The sequence below is a fragment of the Bombyx mandarina genome, chromosome 19 (genome assembly GCF_030267445.1).
Source record: "Bombyx mandarina strain Sakado chromosome 19, ASM3026744v2".
Lineage (NCBI taxonomy): Eukaryota > Metazoa > Arthropoda > Insecta > Lepidoptera > Bombycidae > Bombyx > Bombyx mandarina.
In genome coordinates this window covers 5,488,530-5,508,397 of record NC_143225.1, presented here as the reverse complement: position 1 = coordinate 5,508,397, position 19,868 = coordinate 5,488,530, and the positions used below count along the sequence as shown (strand labels likewise).

Here is a 19,868-nt window from a genome sequence, read left to right as displayed (position 1 = left end):
CACGTGCTTCGTCTCACGTATGTGCTTCAGATCCATCGTGCAGACATGCAATCGCCAATCATGAGGCGAATTTTGAAACAATTACCGCTAATAGTTGGTCGTCGGCTACCGGGCTTTTTCGAAGTGTTTTTTTTGCAGAATGACTTTTGTATCACAATTTTGGTTAACATATTTGAAAGGTTTGTTTCGGCTTGGTGTGTTGGGAATTTTTATATCCCGAAGGATTAATTCTACCGTGAATGCTGCTTACAATGCCTAGTCAACAGTCTTAGAAGTTTTTTGAATATTTTATTATTAGACCGATAAGACATTTTTTTCCGTATCTCTACTAATAACTGCCCTTGAAAAGACTTCAACGCTAAGCCGACAAAAGTTCATTGATCCAATAATATTATCGACAACATCCTAAATCTTAACGGTGATTACGCTGTTGTCTAACTTTTATGGTCAACTTTGTGGATTACTGTCTCTTATGTTTCTATGCGGATCCTAAAAAATAGAGATGGAAAATTCGGTTTTTTGGAACGAAGTTCCTTATGGGACGATGCGGAGGGGTACCCTAACCGGGAAAAAACGTCCGATACGTAAGATTTTTATTAGTAATGCACACAGTGTACGATAGCTTTGTAATAATGTACAAATTAGTAATGCACACAGTGTACGACTTAACTTTGTAATAATATATAAAAAATTACATATTTTTTATCATTCATTGACCACGATCTCAGAGCGTTCTTTTACGCAATGCACTAACTCTTGTGCAAACAACCGTGAATGAAGTGTACCACAATAAGTTCGCACGTTACCGAATGACCGTGGTTTGTCGCGAAACCTACAGTTTTATTTTCTTTATGCCTCGAATAGAACTTAAAATTAATATTTTTATAATAAGGAACTTCGTTCCTATCCGGTGTCCCACGACACCACACATCTTCTTTTTTTTTTTTTTTAATCTTCACCGACCTTAGGAAAGTTCGGGAATTTTTTGGGGAATAATAATAATGAGTGATCGGGGTGTATGTGGAAGGCGGAAGGCCGCGGGAGGAGGTCGTCGACACGCCTCTCCGCACGAGTCGGTGCACTTGCAGTGGCGGCTGGGCGCGCTCGAGCTCAGTCCGCGTCGACTCTCCGATAGGGCAAGCAGCGGCGTCGGATGTGTCGCGCGGTATCGGTCGGCTACGGCAGCGGTGCAGCGGTCACTTGTTGCAGGAGGCGCGGCCGCGGGTGGGTGTGCGCGCACGTGCCGGCGCCGGGCCCGCACAGTGCCACGGCGGTCCGCGTCGAGCGCAGAGCGCCGCACGCGCCGGCATGCGACGCCACCGGTAGCATGCGGCTGCCCTTGCTGCCGCTGCTCGTGCTGCCGCTCGTGCTCGTGCGCCCGGCAGCAGGTAAGACACTATTTTATAATATAACTAGCCGTACTCGCCCGTTTCGCTGGGCATTTAAAATTAACATTATTATTTATTGTCATTATTATTAGGGAGTCCAACACTCGTATAAATATTAGCCTATCCATTAAGTACATGTATTTTCTACATAGATACCAAGTTTCAAGTCAATCGGATGCATGGTTCAGTAGTTATAACGAAACATATATAAAAACCACTGTATATTTATATATTAGTATAGATTTTACTAATTTATTGTATTAGTGAAATATACTGAATTTAAATTTATCGATTTTAAATTTTTTAAATTGATTGTAATAATTCGCCTTTTCTCATTAAAAGTGCATAATTACCAAAAATATTCGATATTAAAAATATTACATGTAAAACCTTTAAAATACTCTCCTGTAAAATTAGTAAGTTTTGAGATTATACAGTTTTAATGCGAGAAGACCATATCGTTTATTTTTATTATTTTTTTATTATTGAAGTATTACTGGTGACCCAGAGGCCTTTCCAGTTTCACCAGGACAGGCGGGCGAGCAAAGGCTCAGCCAATCGCTTAATCTGAATGATTACAATTTCAATAAGTAATTTACTCATCTAAACTATTTTTTTTTCCTGTTGCTTACAAAATTAATAAAGCTCATGACACGTTTTCCTTGATTAAGGCTGTATCAGAGATAAGATCAATGAGTTGATTTAATCGGTGCATGTGATTAGTGCGGAGGGCGTGTGTTGTCGCGGCCGGTCTGCTGTATCAGCTTCCGTTTTACGTTACGCACGCACCTGACCATCGTCTACAAAGAAAATATCATTTTATTCGGTTATTTAATTGCCTTGAGATTCTTTATAGATTTTTTTTTAAATTGTGAGTCATTTCTCGTTTTATCGCGCGTACTATGTTTTTCGAGAAGAAACCGACGATCGTAAAAGTGCAATACGAAACATTAATTTTATGAGCACCATCGTGATATCTCATTCGTTTTAAAACAAAACATTAAAATTTTATTCGTTCATCTTAAACGTGAATCTTACGCGTAAGATTTTCAATTTGGAAATAACAAAAAGAGTTATTAAAAATCGCAAGAACAATACTAGAATAATTGTTTGGACCGGGTCCAGCCAAGAAACTGAATGACTCGACCGTTCCGTTCTATAGTAAGAAAAATACTATTAATTAATTACCACTTAAATTCGGTGACTAATTTAAACTCTCGCGAAACATAAACAAACAGCTGAAAATAAGCGCAATTGCCTCTATATTTATCAGCGCGATCAATCTCGTTGCGGTGAACTTGCCAAATTGCTTAACGTAAATCAATGGATGAAACAATTTTATCGACTACATAATGCTTTTATTTTTCACTTCTTACGTCTTTATGACTAAACAAATTTATGACATTTCATTTCCAAAAAAAATATGCTAATCTGTTTGTGATTGAATAACAAAACAATATTAATTACTGAATGAGTCACGTCATAAAGATCATCCAGCGAAAACAATGTTGGTGTTAGCTTCGGAAAATAAGAAAAATAAATTGTTATTACACTAATTTAATTTACAAAAATGAAAAAAATTCTTTTGTTACATTTAAAATGGAATGTTGATGAAAAATAACTAGAACCCGAATAAATTGAAATCAACGAATAGACTTTGTTAGTGTCGTAGATAACAGATTAGGCGCCAATAAATAAACGTTTCCTTGCTATTTTTAAATCATTACTGAAACTTTAATATCGAATTTCGATATTTTTCTTTGGTTCAGATACGAAAAATTATAATATAATAAACAGCACACGTAGAACAAAATGATCCGTGTAAATTGTAATTAAAAGGTAATTACATTTTCGGCGTATTTAAACGGAAACTGTTACCTAAATCAGCTTAGATGCTGTAGACAATAACAGCTTACAGGGTGGACAGAAGGTAGTCTGCATACGGCAGTAATATACAAAACATATTGTTCTAATTACGTCATTACATGTTTAAGTCATTTTTGAAACATTCTTTTTTTTATTGCTTAGATGGGTGGACGAGCTCACAGCCCACCTGGTGTTAAGTGGTTACTGGAGCCCATAGACATCCACTACGTAAATGCGCCACCCACCTTGAGATATAAGTTCTAAGGTCTCAAGTATAATTACAACGGCTGCCCCACCTTTCAAACCGAAACGCATTACTGCTTCACGGCAGAAATCACGGCAGGGTGATGGTACCCACCCGCGCCGACTCACAAGAGGTCCTACCACCAGTATTTACGCAAATTATAATTTTGCGGGTTTTATTTTTATTACACGATGCTATTCCTTCACCGTGGAAATCAATCGTGAACATTTGTTGAGTACGTATTTCATTAGAAAAATTGGTACCCGCCTGCGGGATTCGAACACAGGTGCATCGCTCAACATGAATGCACCGGACGTCTTATCCGTTGGGCCACGACGACACTAATAACTCGTTTTGTTTTACGATTGACATTTAAATACATGGTTAGAAAATTTAAAATGCATTCCTAAGCATAGATGACGCTATAAAACAGTAAAAGTAAAAAAGATATTAATGACGCCTTCTCAGATATATTTGTAGGTTTTCAGAATTCATATGTACCTACCATATTGATGTATGATTAAACCAAAACACTGTGGCTTATGCCAGATTACTCGTATATTACATTAATATAAGCTCTGTCGCACCAGACGACTAAGGTATTCACTGGAGAACTAGCAGCAAAGGTCTGTGAGTATTACATACAACAATAGTGCGATTGACAATCTATAAGAACACCTCTAGTATCAATGCGGGCCTACAACAAACGCTACCATAGGAGACAGGAATTGCTTAAAAATAAAATAGAGATACTGCCAATACGCTGTGATGTTAAGTAAAATATAGTTTCAGGGTCGTTTTCTATATTTTGATTATTCGGACCAATAATTAGTAATAGCAATAAGTAGGTACCGACAAAGGCAAAGTAAGATGCAAAGCATCTCATATAATCTAAAATACAGGGTGCTTTCAATTTTTATTTTTTATTTTTATTGCTTAGCTGTGTGGACGAGCTCACAGCCCACCTGATGTTAAGTGGTTACTGGAGCCCATAGACATCTACAACGTAAATGCGCCACACACCTTGAGATATAGTTCTAAGGTCTCAGTATAGTCACAACGGCTGCCCCACCCTTCAAACCGAAACGCATTACTGCTTCACGGCAGAAATAGGCGGGGCGGTGGTACCTACCCGTGCGGACTCACAAGAGGTCCTACCACCAGTAAATACGCAAATTATAATTTTGCGGGTTTCATTTTTATTACACGATGTTATTCCTTCACCGTGGAAGTCAATCGTGAACATTTGTTGAGTACGTATTTCATTAGAAAAATTGGTACCCGCCTGCGGGATTCGAACACCGGTGCATCGCTTCAACACGAATGCACCGGACGTCTTATCCGTTAGGCCACGACGACCACATAAATTGCCGTTAATAAAATGCCGTTGCCATAAATTGCTTTCAATTTGCCGTTCGCTAAAATGATGAGGTAGCAGAACTGGTGACTCCTAAAATATTAACCAGAACTAGAAAAAGAAAAAGAAAATACTAGAAAAATACTAAAAAAAGAAATAAAATGTTCGAAGAAAGATTTAATTAATTAATTAAACTAAATCATCCCGTACCCTTTGCGCTTTGTACTGAGTGTGTGAGTGAGTGTAATTAGTGGTAATGGTATGGTTTTGATAAAAAATATTTAACATTAAAACTGAATAATATAATGTATAACATATATAATAATTATGAGCCATCACAAATTTAAACTGTATAATATGAGGAACGCAATGAGTGTAATAATATATCATTTACATTTATAGTCAGATATGACATATCATTTAATATCATATTACTCATCAATCAATCACGTTTCCCAGAAAATAAGCAAGACATAACAAGATTTCAAGCCTGAATAAGAAATGTCTCCAACTCTCCTTATTTTGAATATAAGGCGATCGTGATCAGCGTGGCATCGAATTGCGTTTTAATAATGTTTTTTGCATTGCCACGCAATGTAATTTGAAACCAACCAACGAGTCGCATATAGGTCGCACGGTAGGCAGCGGCTTAGCTCTGCCCCTGGCATTGCTGAAGTCCATGGGCGACGGTAACCAGTCACCATCAGATGGGCCGTATGCTCGTCTGCCTGTCAGGGCAATAAAAAATATATATATATATACATATATTATAACAATATATATATATGTACTAATTCTCTTCGCATTCCATTGCGGGTTTTGTGAGATGAGTTTTTTCGATCATTTAAATTAGTCTATTCTCGTTTCAACTAAAGGACGTATTAACAATCTGTACCGAAATTAATATTGGCATGTTCGTTATCCTGACCTGATAATAATCGAAGATCATCCATACTTTGAACTTTGTATAATAATAATGATGATTGCTGATAATTCGGAGACTATTTTTTTTTTTCATATTACCATTACGAACTTTATTAACATTATATTATTTATTAAAATATAACATAAGTTATGAAAGTTGCGGCGCGAGTAGTTGCAACGTATCGATCGATATATTCGTAAAATTTGGTGACAATGCAGTGAAACGTGACCGCATTTTACTAGTTTAACAGTAAGCCAGTTTTGAGCGTTTTACACACAGACACAACCCGTTGAGTTTCTCATCGGCTTTTTCAGTGGGTCGCGATTTCGATCCGGCGCTAAATTTAGCGAAGCGCTGCTCTTACTGGAGCACACGTTTTTTTTTATGCCATAAATGAGTGGACGAGCTCACAAACGAAAATGCCGCCACCTACCTTGAGATATGAGTTCTAAGGTCTTAGTATAATGGGCTTACAACGGCTACTGCTTCACAGCAGAAATAGGCAGGGTGGTGGTATCTACCCGTGCGGACTCACAAGAGGCAATTACCAGGTAACAAGGTAACAGGTAACAAGAGGTAACCAGTAATGACGCAAATTATAATTTTGCGGGTTTAATTTTTATTACACGATGTTTTATTCCTTCACCGTGGAAGTCAATCGTGAACATTTGTTCGGTACGTATTTCATTAGAAAAATTGGTACCCGCCTGCGGGATTCGAACACCATTGCATCGTTCGAAGCGAATGCACCGAACGTCTTATCCTTAGGATCACGACGACTTCAAAACATTACATGTTGGGAAATTCTTTCAGAACAATTCCTCAGAGCATAATTTCAATACAAATTTATTATAACACTAAATTTAAATAGACAAAAAAAACACGATCTAACACATAGCTCGGTAACAATGCGTCGGCTAGATAACCGAGTAAAAAGTTAAAACAAGCATTAATGAACATCGGCTGAGTTTTTGTCCGTCTCGAAATGTAATTAATACAATGAATCGCGATTGCAAAATCATTTAATATAATCGAACAATAAAGTAGTTCTTCTTTTTGTTACATTAATCCACCCGATGGTAAATCTTTACCGGAGCTTATGAAGTATAAGTCAAATTATAACGCTATAACCAAATTTCGGATATTCACTAAATTGTCAGTTTGGGTGGTCACTAAACGAACAGGAGATGGTTTTAACCAGACCTTAGTTCGATGCGGCCCAACTTGCGTCTAGTCGATAGTGTTATTATACATACTACTAAAAACAGCTTCGAAGTTACCGTGGCCTAAATGATAAGACGCAGGGTACATTCGTGTCAAGCGATGCGATGCGACTCAGCCGGTGTTCGAATCTCGCAGCCAGATACCAACTTTTTTTAATGAAATATATTACGTACCTTTTTTTTCGGGTCGTGGACCGAACCTCCTCCGAGGAGCCCGCGCCTAGAGGGCGCGCGCGGTTTGTGGGACTTGACTGTCTGCAGATGTTAAGAGCAGGCTGCAGGCCCAAGGATCTTTTAGGGCCCTACTAACGAATCGACTCCCCCTTGCACTCTCTCACCCGACGTCCGATCTCCGCCCGGGGTCAGAACCCAAGCAGAGTAGCGGGGTTCCCGCGGTCAACACTACAACCGGACTCGCGGCGCCACACCGAGGTCGCCTGGCCGACCAGTCGGCGATAGTTAACGGCTCTACGTCGGCCGTCTCGGTACGGCAGCCTCAGAGGCTGCCCCAGGCGGTGCCGCTGGTGTTCCGCAATACCCGGCTAGATCAGGACCAGCCTGCCAAGTCGGAACGCGATACACCACCAACCGGTTGCTCTTACACAACCGTTCCGTGGAACTGTTGCCATACGCGCTAGAGCGCAGGTAGCACGCCGCGCGATCTCACCCCTTCAGGTCGCCCCATGGCCTTCACCAGGGGAGATCACCTCCTATAGGGGCCGGAGTCGGGCGAAACCCCTTCTCCGGCCACTGAAAGGAACGGGATGAAATACGAACCTAAACAAATGGTTAAAGTATAACATTGCGTACTAAAAATCAAACCTGCAAAAATTATAATTTACGTAATTATGGTAGGACGTCTTGTGAGCCCGCACGGGTCGATACCATCATATTGCACCAAACCCACCCTGATATAGAATTGATGTCTCAAGATGGCCGACAGGATTAGCGTGGTTAAGTTCTCTTATGGGCTCCGGTGACCACTTAACACCAGGTGGGATGTGAGCTCGTCCGCCCACCTTAGCAATAAAAAGTAATAAAGAAAATAAATACCCGGTCTCAAATGGCCGAAGTCTTTAGTTATTACGTGAATACAGCGATCCATCTTGAGATGAAGTCTCAAGTCATCGAGACCGGTCTCAAGAATCAAAGTCTCCGTCAAGTACATTCCGCAATCAATAAAATCATTTTATAAAATAACTTATGATAGATTTTAATTAAGTTAAAACGATCGTTCAATCATAATTAAATCTAAATTAATAACGATTTATTTCATTTTGAGATTTGTACAAATCATCTTGAATTCTAATCAAAACTCATTATGTTACATGTCACTAATTTTGTATATCTATACATTATATCGTAGTTTAGCCTCAAATGACGTCACACCTAAGATTCACACCGCTGCTCTGAACTTACCTTCACTGGTAATAGGATGCCGTCATTAGACAAAATCATTGAGACTTTATATTTCAAGACGAGCCCGTGGCATTCGCACTATGAAATCTATGCCATCACTTAATACCAGGTGGCCCATATAGAACAATAAAAAATACCTGAATACATGATTACTTCGTCTGATAAATAGGGTGTCAAGTTGCAAAAGTACAAAAACTAAATGATTTAAGTAATTTATTATGTGGTCTCCTTTACTATGTTTATACATTGGGTATACTTCATTAACATGTAAGTTAACATACAGATGTATATACAACAAAATGTTTCACTGTCTGGGAAACATCCGCTCTGCTTCGTATTAACTTTGCCCGTGCACACACACACATCGTGAAACTTGTGTAGGTTTTGTTATTTTATGTCATCAATATTTAAAAAGTTTACGTTTTTTTTTAATTTTTATTGAAAACATTTAAACGTCATCATTCTACGAGAGTTGGTCGGAAAATGAATTCTCATTGTTCAATCGAAAAAAAATTGTATTCTATCGAACATCGTTTTAACAAATCGTTCAACTCAGTACCATTACAACCCAAACAAGCCCCACAAACAACCTTAATAATTGTTATCATTTTACCTGTAATTATGATCGATTTATTACGTAAAATTCGAAAAATATCGATTTTCTTAATAATCCACATTACATGTACTAAATCGATCGAATTTTCAAATAAATCGATAATTTCTTTAAAAAAAAACTTACAGATTGCACGGCATGGGTAATTTACCTATTTCACTGTTCACCCTTTCTCTACTGCAAAGCAGTCATGCATTTTAATTTCAAACTATACGAGCCGCAATTCCACTGCAATTAGAATATATTTCGTTTTATGGTCTGTTTGCGAGTCTCTGTGAGCCCCGGGTGAGCGTCGCCATAAGATCACATGTCACGCGCAGATGCACATTATCATTATTTACAGCCCACAACGGTTCACTTATAAAAAACGCGTCTCTGAATGTCCTTTACCGAGCTTGGTTCTCGGTGCTTTTAATCAACTTCCTAAATCCATTTTAATCCTGCCCACCTTTCATAATTCGCTCCGTCTATCCGAAAAGAAACACTCAATACGTCCTCTGAGAAAATTACCTAAAAACTTTGTTAAAAAAAACGTTTTGTCGGAATTGAAACTTTATCGGAATTACAATAAAAAATAAAGAAAAAACTGTTGTATTTGGTAGAATACATTAAAAATTATAATTAAATTAGAATTACTAATGAGTGACTTAATCGGCGGAATAAGAAGGCGAGGGGTGAACTAGAAATTGAATCAGATACAATCAACACGACGCGACAAAACTCGCAAAACTTGCAGCAGATAAATTAACGAGTTCACGGTCCACTCGGTATTAAATGATTACCGGAACTTACATAGAACGGTTGTCCCTCCCGTCAAACTGGGATGTATGGCTGCTTTACGGTAAAAATAGACAATAGACAGAACGGTGTGCTACCAACCTGTGCGCGCTCATAATACGCCCTGAAACAATAATTTACACAAATTAGTACATATTGTAGGTTTCTGTAGGTGATGACACTTTTTTTTCCTACCTATGCTGATAGCCTTGAGGGGATATTTCAGCTTCACCTTGACATGTAGGTGAGCTTACGGGGCTCAAACCGGAAGTGTTGCTAACACTGGCTCTAGCAAGAGCAGGGCTTCGCAGAATCTACCATCAGATCGGAAACCCGAGCCACTGAGAAGATCCGGCGAGAAACTCAGTGGGCTAACGTGATTACACCAAACCCTTTGTATTGTTTGAAAAAAGTTCGTTTTTTTTATAATTTGCATGCGCGATTTTACCACTCATATAATCGCATCGCTTAAAACAAGTACACCGTGCCATTATGCTTCGGCCATGACGATTTCAAATAATAAAACACAGTAAGCGTAGTGTAAAATAAGAATTCACATATGTATTACATTTTCTGTAAATCGGTCACTTATTTCCCGAGGCGATTATTTTCAATATCAGTATAATATTTCAGAACTGGGACAGTTCGTTTGAACTAATCTGTAATGTAATGTGCATGATCATTTGCATGTCTATGTGTAAATATGACTAATTCGGTGGTGCAGTATCTATCTAGCGCCCCTGGCTGTTGCACCTAGGGTCGTGGGTTCGATTCCCACATCGGGCAAACATTCGTGTGTTGAACAGGTTTGTCTGCTCTTTATCTGGATGTTTATTATCTAAATATATAATAGACATTTAAACATATATAAGTATGTTTATCCGTCTCTGGTAACCATAGCACAGGGAATGCTAAATTGGGGCTGGATGACCGTGCGTGATTTGTTCCCGGTTATTTATTATTATTCTGCTATATTTATTTAAAATCTTATTAATTATACAATATTTTCAAAAAATATATTTTAAAATACAATTTTTAAAAAGCACTGGATCAAAATAGATTGCCATCCACCAGTTAGGTGTCCAGAGTGAGAAAGAAACCTCCTCACAATATGCGGCGTATCACTGATAACTGCTTTTTGTATCAGGCCCCTAGCCCAGCTGTTAAAGAAAGTTTCTTAAGGTGTAAATCGAAACTTTTCGTTATCAAACCGTGTACTGACACAACTATTGAAACAATGTTGAATCAATAGGCCACATGGCGGTAGTCTTGTGGGCCAACTCTAAATATCGACGGAAGAAAGCGGAATTATCGTAACTTGAAAAACCCAACTTTACACCAGAGCCTCATATGAGGCCGTCAGCGCAAAACTGGCCTAAGCTTACCATAGCTATTATCCAGCAATGAGGTTTAAGTTTTCATAAATTTGAATTTGAGTAGGCAAAAAACAATACACGCAAAAATAATGTTTACAAAGCCATCTGTTACCTATGCGTGCGTGAAACTATGGATAGGCCGGTTTTGCATCAAAATGATTTATTATATTTTAAAGAAATTGCAAAATAAATAATTATAAGAATGATTATGAATAATTGTGGGTTAGGCCACTTTCGCGCAGACGGCCTCATATATGTATAATATTTATAATATGGTTACAAAGTGAATTCCAATATACAAGTTACTACATTTCCGCTTTCTCCCGTCGATATTATTATTGTTATTAAATATTAAAGAGTAAGTAGGTGCGGTCACAGTGCGATGCTTTCCGTGCCTCTAAATGCATTACAACAGACAATCCCTGCCACACCTACGGGTTGGTATTGAGTACATCCTATGCCGATATCGATAATAACAAATAATTCATTTCTAACAAATATAGTTGATCGAATTCTAAAACAAAAATTGTGAATGGGTACGCGTTGAAAAATTAACTACGAATCTGTTTTATTGTTTTTAAATTTACTTTGTTTGAATTTCGCGTTACCTACGAACGTTCATGGTTTATTCATAACAAATAAAACGCTTCTTTACCTTAAATTCAATCTCGACAGGTTTATGATGTGAATCCTTTGATGTAAACTGATATGTTCCGCGATTTATATATTTAGAATTCACAGGCTTCGGTTAATTTCGTATTCTATACTTCGTTCCGTATGATGAACGATAACAAAAAAAAAAATTTAGTAGAACTGGTACTTGTGTTGTTTATTGTTCTCCGATATGCACATTACGTCGTCGCTAACGGGTTTATTGCTTTGGAATGAACACGGCCGTCTGCATGCCAAACGACGATTCCTGGTGATCGCCCCTTTCAATTATGCGCATGGGCACGCTTAAGCGTCGGTATTCAATCGTCTAAGAGATTTATGTGTGTCCCGCCCGTTGACCACATACGTACAACTGTTTCCATGTAATTCAACGTGAGAAGTCGCTCTTTCAACCGTGCTTCCATCAGCAGCTATCAACTGTTCTCGCTCTAAGATGAAAAGCGTTTAAAAGTTGATACTAGATTTTCCATCCAACAAATGTATGGCGTGCGTAATTTTTATTAAAAAAATATTTATTATTTAGATATATATGAGTAAAATGTATAGTTAAGATTTATTTATCGGTAGTGTCTCAAAATACTGCAATCTACTTTTGATCTCTTTAAAAAACCTAAGTAATAATAACTACCGATGAGGTGTTCATGAAGGTTTTTCACGATGAATTACCGGATCGTGGAATACAAATTTTTATCCAATAAAAATATCTAAAGCTCGTAATAGAGGCTACCATAATTCTGATAATTTTTTCAATAAAGCAATCTTATGCATTCCCATTCAAATGATAGAACAGACCAAAATAAGTGACAGTCTGATCTCATATCTCAGTTCTATATGTATTTGGCAATAACTATGCAATAACAATAAATATGTACAAAAAAGAATTACGTATCCCAAGAAAGGTGACCCCATTCAGGCTGTGATGTGTATGAGCCTAATAATGACTTAATAAAAAAAAATTCTTGATCTAATCTACCTAACTAGAGCATTATGTTTATAAATTTCAGGAATTGAATTGAAGTAAATAAAAGTAAGACCTTTTATTTTATTTATTTATTTTATTTACTACAATAATGGACTACTAAATAAATCATTTTAAAATGTGAATATGCAATTAATTGTATTTTTTGCGAAAACAATAAAGCATCAGTATCCATTCTAACTAATAATAAAATAATTATATTCAATTTATTCTATCGATACAAAAATGCAGAATTTCGGCTACATCACTAAAGCAAAGCAGCACGGTCGGGTTGCACTGCAATGTGCACAACAAAATGATATTTGTATACTTTAACTTAATTACGATTATAATAAAAAGATAAAAGTACTTAATTTTTTTTTGGTTTCTTGCGTTTAAACATGCAATAAAGTTACGAATATAAAATACTTTAAAAACAAGAACGTTCCCGTGATTTAAAATGCGCATGTTGAAGTTATCCTTGTTGATCGGCTAAGGTGAAAAATATTATTTTTAAATACAAATGTTTTTTTTTTCTTTATTTTTAAATAGTTGACAAATTCAAGTATCAACAAATTCAATTCAACAGTTCTTTTTAGGTGCTCTGACAAACAAACAGAGGCAAAAAAAATCAAACAAATCATTTGCAGTCACAGTCATTGCACTGACATCGTGTCCTTTACCTTTACAGTAATACATATGTATTTGTAATTTTTGATGTACCCGGACGCTTCTGTCGCCGTTTATAATCAGTAGTCGCAAAAGTAGCTACATGGCTGTTCCCTTGACATTGCCATTGTCCATAAGCAACAGCAATTACTCACCATCAGGAGAGCCTACGAAGGCATAAAATAACTACCTAAATAAATCATGATAAAAAATATCTTGAATTCGTAAATTAAATACGAGAAATACCTCTTTCTGAATATTATTTTATGATTCTGTAACAAGTCGGCAGGGCATATTAAGCTAGCAGATTTAATGTAATTCCTTTAAGGTCTCCTATTATTAACACACAGGATCCCAGGGTATATGTATAGTGTTATATCTACTATTCTATACTATACTATATTATAAAGCCGGGGCTTGGTCTCTACGCTTGTGGCGGCATAATATACGTTGTTAAATGGATTCTGATGACCAGGTTTACCAGGTTTACAAGATTAACACCAGGTGGACCGTGAGCTCGTCCACTCGAACAAGCAATAAATAAAAAATAAGTGTTTAATAAAAATTCGAAGTCGTCGTGGCCTAAAGGATAAGACGTCCGGTGCATTCGTATGTAGCGATGCACCGGTGTTCGAATCCCGCAGGCGGGTACCAATTTTTCTAATGAAATACGTACTCAACAAATGTTCACGATTGACTTCCACAGTGAAGGAATAACATCGTGTAATAAAAATCAAACCCGCAAAATTATAATTTGCGTAATCACTGGTGGTAGGACCTCTTGTGAGTCCGCGCGGGTGGGTACTACCGCCCTACCTATTTCTGTCGTGAAGCAGTAGTGCGTTTCGGTTTGAAGGGTGGGGCAGCCGTTGTAACCATAGTGAGTAAGCAATTTAAAAAAAAAAAAGTGTCTACCCAACCGCCCAAATATTCAATAATGAGTGATAGGCGTGGATTGGGAGCGGCCTATGTCCAGCAGTGGACGACTGTGGACTGTTGATGATGATGATGATGAAGAGTGATAGGGTTGGAACATGTTACTCTCATGTAACATGTTACTTATGTTACTCTATTTGACAGATACTCTGGCCTTACGTAGTTTAAGGTAGAGGCATTTATGACGTTTTTTATGAGCTCCAATAACTACTTATTACTAGAATTATAACGTGGTTGTTGAATCTTGCCAAGTTAAGTGAAGACATTTTTTCTAATCGGATATTTAAGATACTATGATGATGATATAATGATACTATGTACACATATGGATTTGTTGTTGTCTGAAATAAAATAAATCATTCATTCATTCATTCATTCATTCATTAACAAACAAAGCAAAAACACTATTTATCTACAGGCTTAAATGTAAAATGTCAAAAAGAGTAACTTGAAAAAATGAACTCACGTCTGTTAAAGTTAAGTGAATTATTTATTTTTTCGTTAGCTTAATTGGCCATGCTCGTGACCTGTCTTCAAGCTATGTTACATTAGTACTAACGCGCCATTGGTACAAACGCGTTTATAAATCTCATTTTTCCGAATATCATATTAAAATGCCTACTAATATGTAGTAATATTAATGTCGATAACACCATTAATAACAATTTCGTGTATTAGGCATTTGCCCCAGACGCGCTTACAGATTCTTGGTCTTTCGTTCTCTCGAAAACTGTGTAATACCTATACGAAATATTCAAGGTTGACCTCAACAAAGTCGTTGCGGCCTAAAAGATAAGGACCGGTGTAGTTAGTAGTGTGAAACGATGTGACTTTGTCAGTGTTCAAATCCTGCAACGGGGTATAAAAGTTTGTAGGAAATACGCACTTATGCGTATGCATTCACGGCTGAATTCCATTTTGACAAAATAAAATCGTGCAATGACCATTGAAATCGCAAAATTTCAAAATTTTCATAGTTACCATTGTCAGGGCGTTTTGTATGAAGAATGTGTTAGTACCACCGTCCTGCCTATTTCAATCAATCATTCAATCATAGATTCCTATTTGAAAGGTAGGTACAGTAAAATTGAGAATTCGACCTTATCTCTAATGGTGGATAGCGGCACTCACGCTGTGATGTCCATGGGCTTTTGCCCACCAGTGGGCCGTGAAATCTACGAATCGATCATTAATCTATTTACGCCAAAAATAATCTAAACGAAAACTGCACGAAGCCATTCAAATCCACATTGTAAATTTAATATTAGTTAGAATTAAAATTGTTAAGTCACTTTTTAATAATATCCTTATCATAAAGATGAAATCCTGACACAAACATAATCGTTATAATATTTCTTCGCAATCATCCCATTAATTTTAAGTTAATACGATGCTCCAGTTTTAAATAATGACATATCACTACATAGTATAAAACAAAGTCGCTTTCTCTGTCCCTATATCTGTCTGTCCCTATGTATGCTTAAATCTTGAAAACTACGCAACAGATTTTGTTGCGATTTTTTTTAATAGATAGAGTAATTGAAGAGGAAGCTTTACATGTATAATAACATCTATTAAATAGTGGAGAAATCAATAATAAATTACAGTTTCCGAAGCGAAGCGAGGGCGGGTCGCTTGTAAATAATATAACATCTTCATGTTCCGTGACAAAAAAATTGAAAATCAAATGGAAACACTGTATAATATTAAAAAAATAATACGATTTTCAACCGTAAAAGTGTATTTAATATTATCTGTGACACTTAGAACCTCAGGAATCTATCTATACTAACTAATATATAAATCTACTGTGGTTTTTGCGGATGTTCCGTTATAACTACTGAACCATACATCCGATTGACTTGAAACTTGGTATCCATGTAGAAAATACATGTACTTAATGGATAAGCTAATATTTATATGAGTATTGGACTCCCAAATAATAATGACAATAGATAATAATGTTAATTTTAAATGCACAGCCAAGCGGGCAAGTACGGCTAGTTACTGATAAATACATGATATATAGTATGATAGTTTTTTTTTTTTGTAGTTGGCAATGTGTAGGAATGTTCACGTCCGCGCTACATGTCATTTTCAGCAGACCGTTCCGCTTTGCCGCCCGGCAGGATGTGCCATCGCGGTATTTCTTGCTAATTAACCGACCTTGTGTACCGACTCGCCTCTCTTTATCCAATATAAATAACGAGATCTAAAATTTTTCAAATAAACTAAATTCTGTAACGCGTTAATTAGCGTCATTAAGCTTAAATATATTAACAAATAAAATAAATTACACGTAGGCACTCTTGAATTGAAATAATTCAATAGATGTTAGAACCTAATTTATATATTTTTCGTAATTTTTTAACGTAATTAAATTAAATTTCTAATTAATTATTAGAAGGAAAATTATGAGCTGCGTGTATAGGTATATACGAAATGTTTATAATCTTTCAGTCCGTTGAATATTCATTTAAAATGGAGGCCGTAACAAGCTCGGTAACTAACGCCCATTAAAATATTAATCTTACGGCTAGACGGCTTAAATAATACACACAATATGACTCTCGGGCCCAGACACCAGGTTCTGCCCTTTGTTACCTTTATTGCCCCAGAAACGAAAACTAGGTCGGCCGGGTGGCAGCCAGACAATCACAATTTCAAATTAGAACACAAAATTTAAGCGAGATTTTTAAATGCTTTCCATTATCTTACCCCGTCCCTTGCTTTGTGGCGGTTTTTATTACATCCGCGCCTTTATTACTTGTTATTCCGTAAACGAGACAGTCTACATTTTAAGGTATTATAATCTTTATAACCTAGCATTAGCACAGTTTATGTTTCATAAAAGATTCCACAAGATCCACACCATTCAGTTACGCAACATTTCAATGTGATTTACGAAAACAAAGAGTCCAATGGAAATATTAGAAAAAATGAAAACAAACTATTTTCTGTCGCTAAAATGTAGGTACAGGAAGTTCAAATCTTTTTCTTTTGATCAATGAATTTAACGAAACTATTCTCATATCACTGTGACAAGTTGTTTATAAGAAAATAGAGATAGCTTGCCAAAAATAACAGCTGGTTTCGATTCACTAAATCACCTGTAGGCATAGTTATTTTGATGGAAGCGCCGACGGCGGATGTTATGTTTGAAAATGATTTGTAATCGTTTAAAAATTAAAATGCATACGCTGTTTATAATTAGGTGGCCGGTTTTAGACAGTTCTATTCTTGGGTCCATTGTTGTATCTAACATCGATTGTCACGTGTCAAGAGTCAAGTCTAGTTAGTATTCTATTTTTAAAGCATTGCCCGCACTTGACATTAGTTTGTTTGGTTATCTCGTCCATTTAGAATGACCCGCTAATTTCATATTGCGAGCGTTAATAAAATTAGACAGTGTTATCTTTATGCGTGTTGAAAATTATCCATTTTTGACAAAAAAAAAGTTATCCCTGTTATTATTTTCCCAATATTAAAATCGCTTCGTTTCTCATACTGTCTTAATGACGATTTATTTTGCGACAAACCGTCCATAATTTCATTGTTTATTTATATATGTATGCCCGTCCAAGTAGTTAAATATGTTTTGTAGGTATTTGTATTTTAAATATTTTGTTGTGCATTTATCCTTATACCTTTCTTATACCTTATTTCAATTATACCTTTTGTATTGTTTGTTTTCTGTGTACAATAAATAAATACAAACTTTTGGATTTCGTATTGAAGTAAAACAAACGGGTTGCCCTGGAAACCGCTTTTTTTTTCGTAGCAAAAATGAATAAACTACGATGCATTTGGGTGGTAAAATAGGGAAGAAGTAGTTCTCGAACGCACTCGCATATCCGTATCTTATGATTCATAGCCGCAGAGTTTATTATCAATAAAATCCTCTGACCCAGCACCGGCATGTCGGCAGCCCGACCTGGTTAGTACGATAGCTGCTATTCCAATGCCGATGAGACATCGACGTCACAAGTCGAAGTGGCCGACGGCGTTCGCGCTGTGACGTTTATAAATTCCTTAAATCAGGTGGGTCACGATCTCGTTCGCCCGCGAACGCTGCTAAGCTCTTAAACATTCACTGAAAATCGTTTAATAGTAGCAAGCTACTGTACCACCTAATTTATAAATTATTTTTATTTATAAATTTATAAATTTATAAATTAAAAGTATGTTTATGCAAAACTAAAATAAAGAGATTAGGATCCATTTTGCATGGGATGTGGTCTCGGTTTTTGCTCTGCATAGCCCAATCTCGTATTTTGGATTATTTTCGTTATATCACCTACGCTTCGTGTGTACTTCACACCTCTCCAACATAATACGCTTCGTCAAATAAAGATCTCTGCTTTATTTTTTGACACGTTTTAAACTCTAAAGCATCAATAAATAAGAATGGCCTTCTTTCTTATTTCTGTGTGCCTTATTTTATGTGATCACATGTAAATAGATAAAAAAATATGCGGCATTTTTACGTGTCACCTGAAATAGTGAAGATAAGTAGTCTTATCTTTTGGATTAAGCGGATCAAACATAATTTAAAATATAAAACACATTGTAAGTTCTAAGAATTATTTACTCCGTGTTTGTTAAGAACAGGGTCAATGCAGTTGACAGCGGCTATGTTAACCGGCCTTTCCAACTTCCATGGGCAACCACTCATCATCAGGTGGACCATATGCTCGTCTGTCCACAGAGGCAATAATTTTTTTCTGTCACACAACGTTATACTTTTAAATTCATATTACTCTACGTAACTCATACTAAAAAGTTTCATAAATCAGTTCACAAAAAATTTGCAACCGACTTATTATCAGCATTTTTTGAACACTAATCACAATACCTCAACCAAATCGACTTTAGTGTTTAGTTGTTAAAAGACACTTAATTTATTATGCGTTTCTTTGAAATCACTTATTGAATAAAGAAACTGTTTGAAAGCACGTACAAAACTTGTCTAAAACGCACACACACACACACTATTCTCTAAAATAAATTATCGCTTTACGCAAAAAAAAAATTTAAAACAATATTATATTCTTTGCGGAGTAGTTTTTGCGGGGCGTGACGTGTGCGTACAGTCCATAAAGCCGGATCTCATTTCGTCTCCGAAACATGGCGCCACAGCTGACGGAACCGGCCTTTCGATAATTATTTATAAAGAGATAATAAAGCTCGCCACAAACGGTGCGTAACACGACGAATTTTTATTTCATCAATAGATAAGCCGTCGGTGGTTACTCGAATGATTAAATATGCATTTTATGGTATTTATTTTTTATTGTTGAAAGTCTAGTACTGTTTTTTTGTTCTATAATAATATACACGGTGAACTGAATAGGTATAGTTTTGTATTAACTCAACCGATGAGTCGTTACCAAGCTAAATGTAAATACTAATAACAATTCAACTTACTTCATGTTAAGGACTCGA

The 19,868-nt window shown here is 36.6% G+C and overlaps 1 protein-coding gene across 1 annotated transcript in view; it reads left to right on the top strand.

Annotated features, from left to right (window-relative positions):
• The first annotated feature begins 1,081 nt into the window (after nucleotides 1–1,081).
• The window catches only part of LOC114241727 (follistatin-A), a 60,061-nt gene continuing 41,274 nt past the window's right edge, over nucleotides 1,082–19,868 (top strand). Inside the window, exon 1 of the mRNA XM_089735102.1 lies at nucleotides 1,082–1,388. Coding sequence (XP_089591228.1) covers nucleotides 1,154–1,388 — 235 coding nt within the window. The 5' untranslated portion in view covers nucleotides 1,082–1,153. The remainder of the gene's footprint in view (nucleotides 1,389–19,868) is intronic.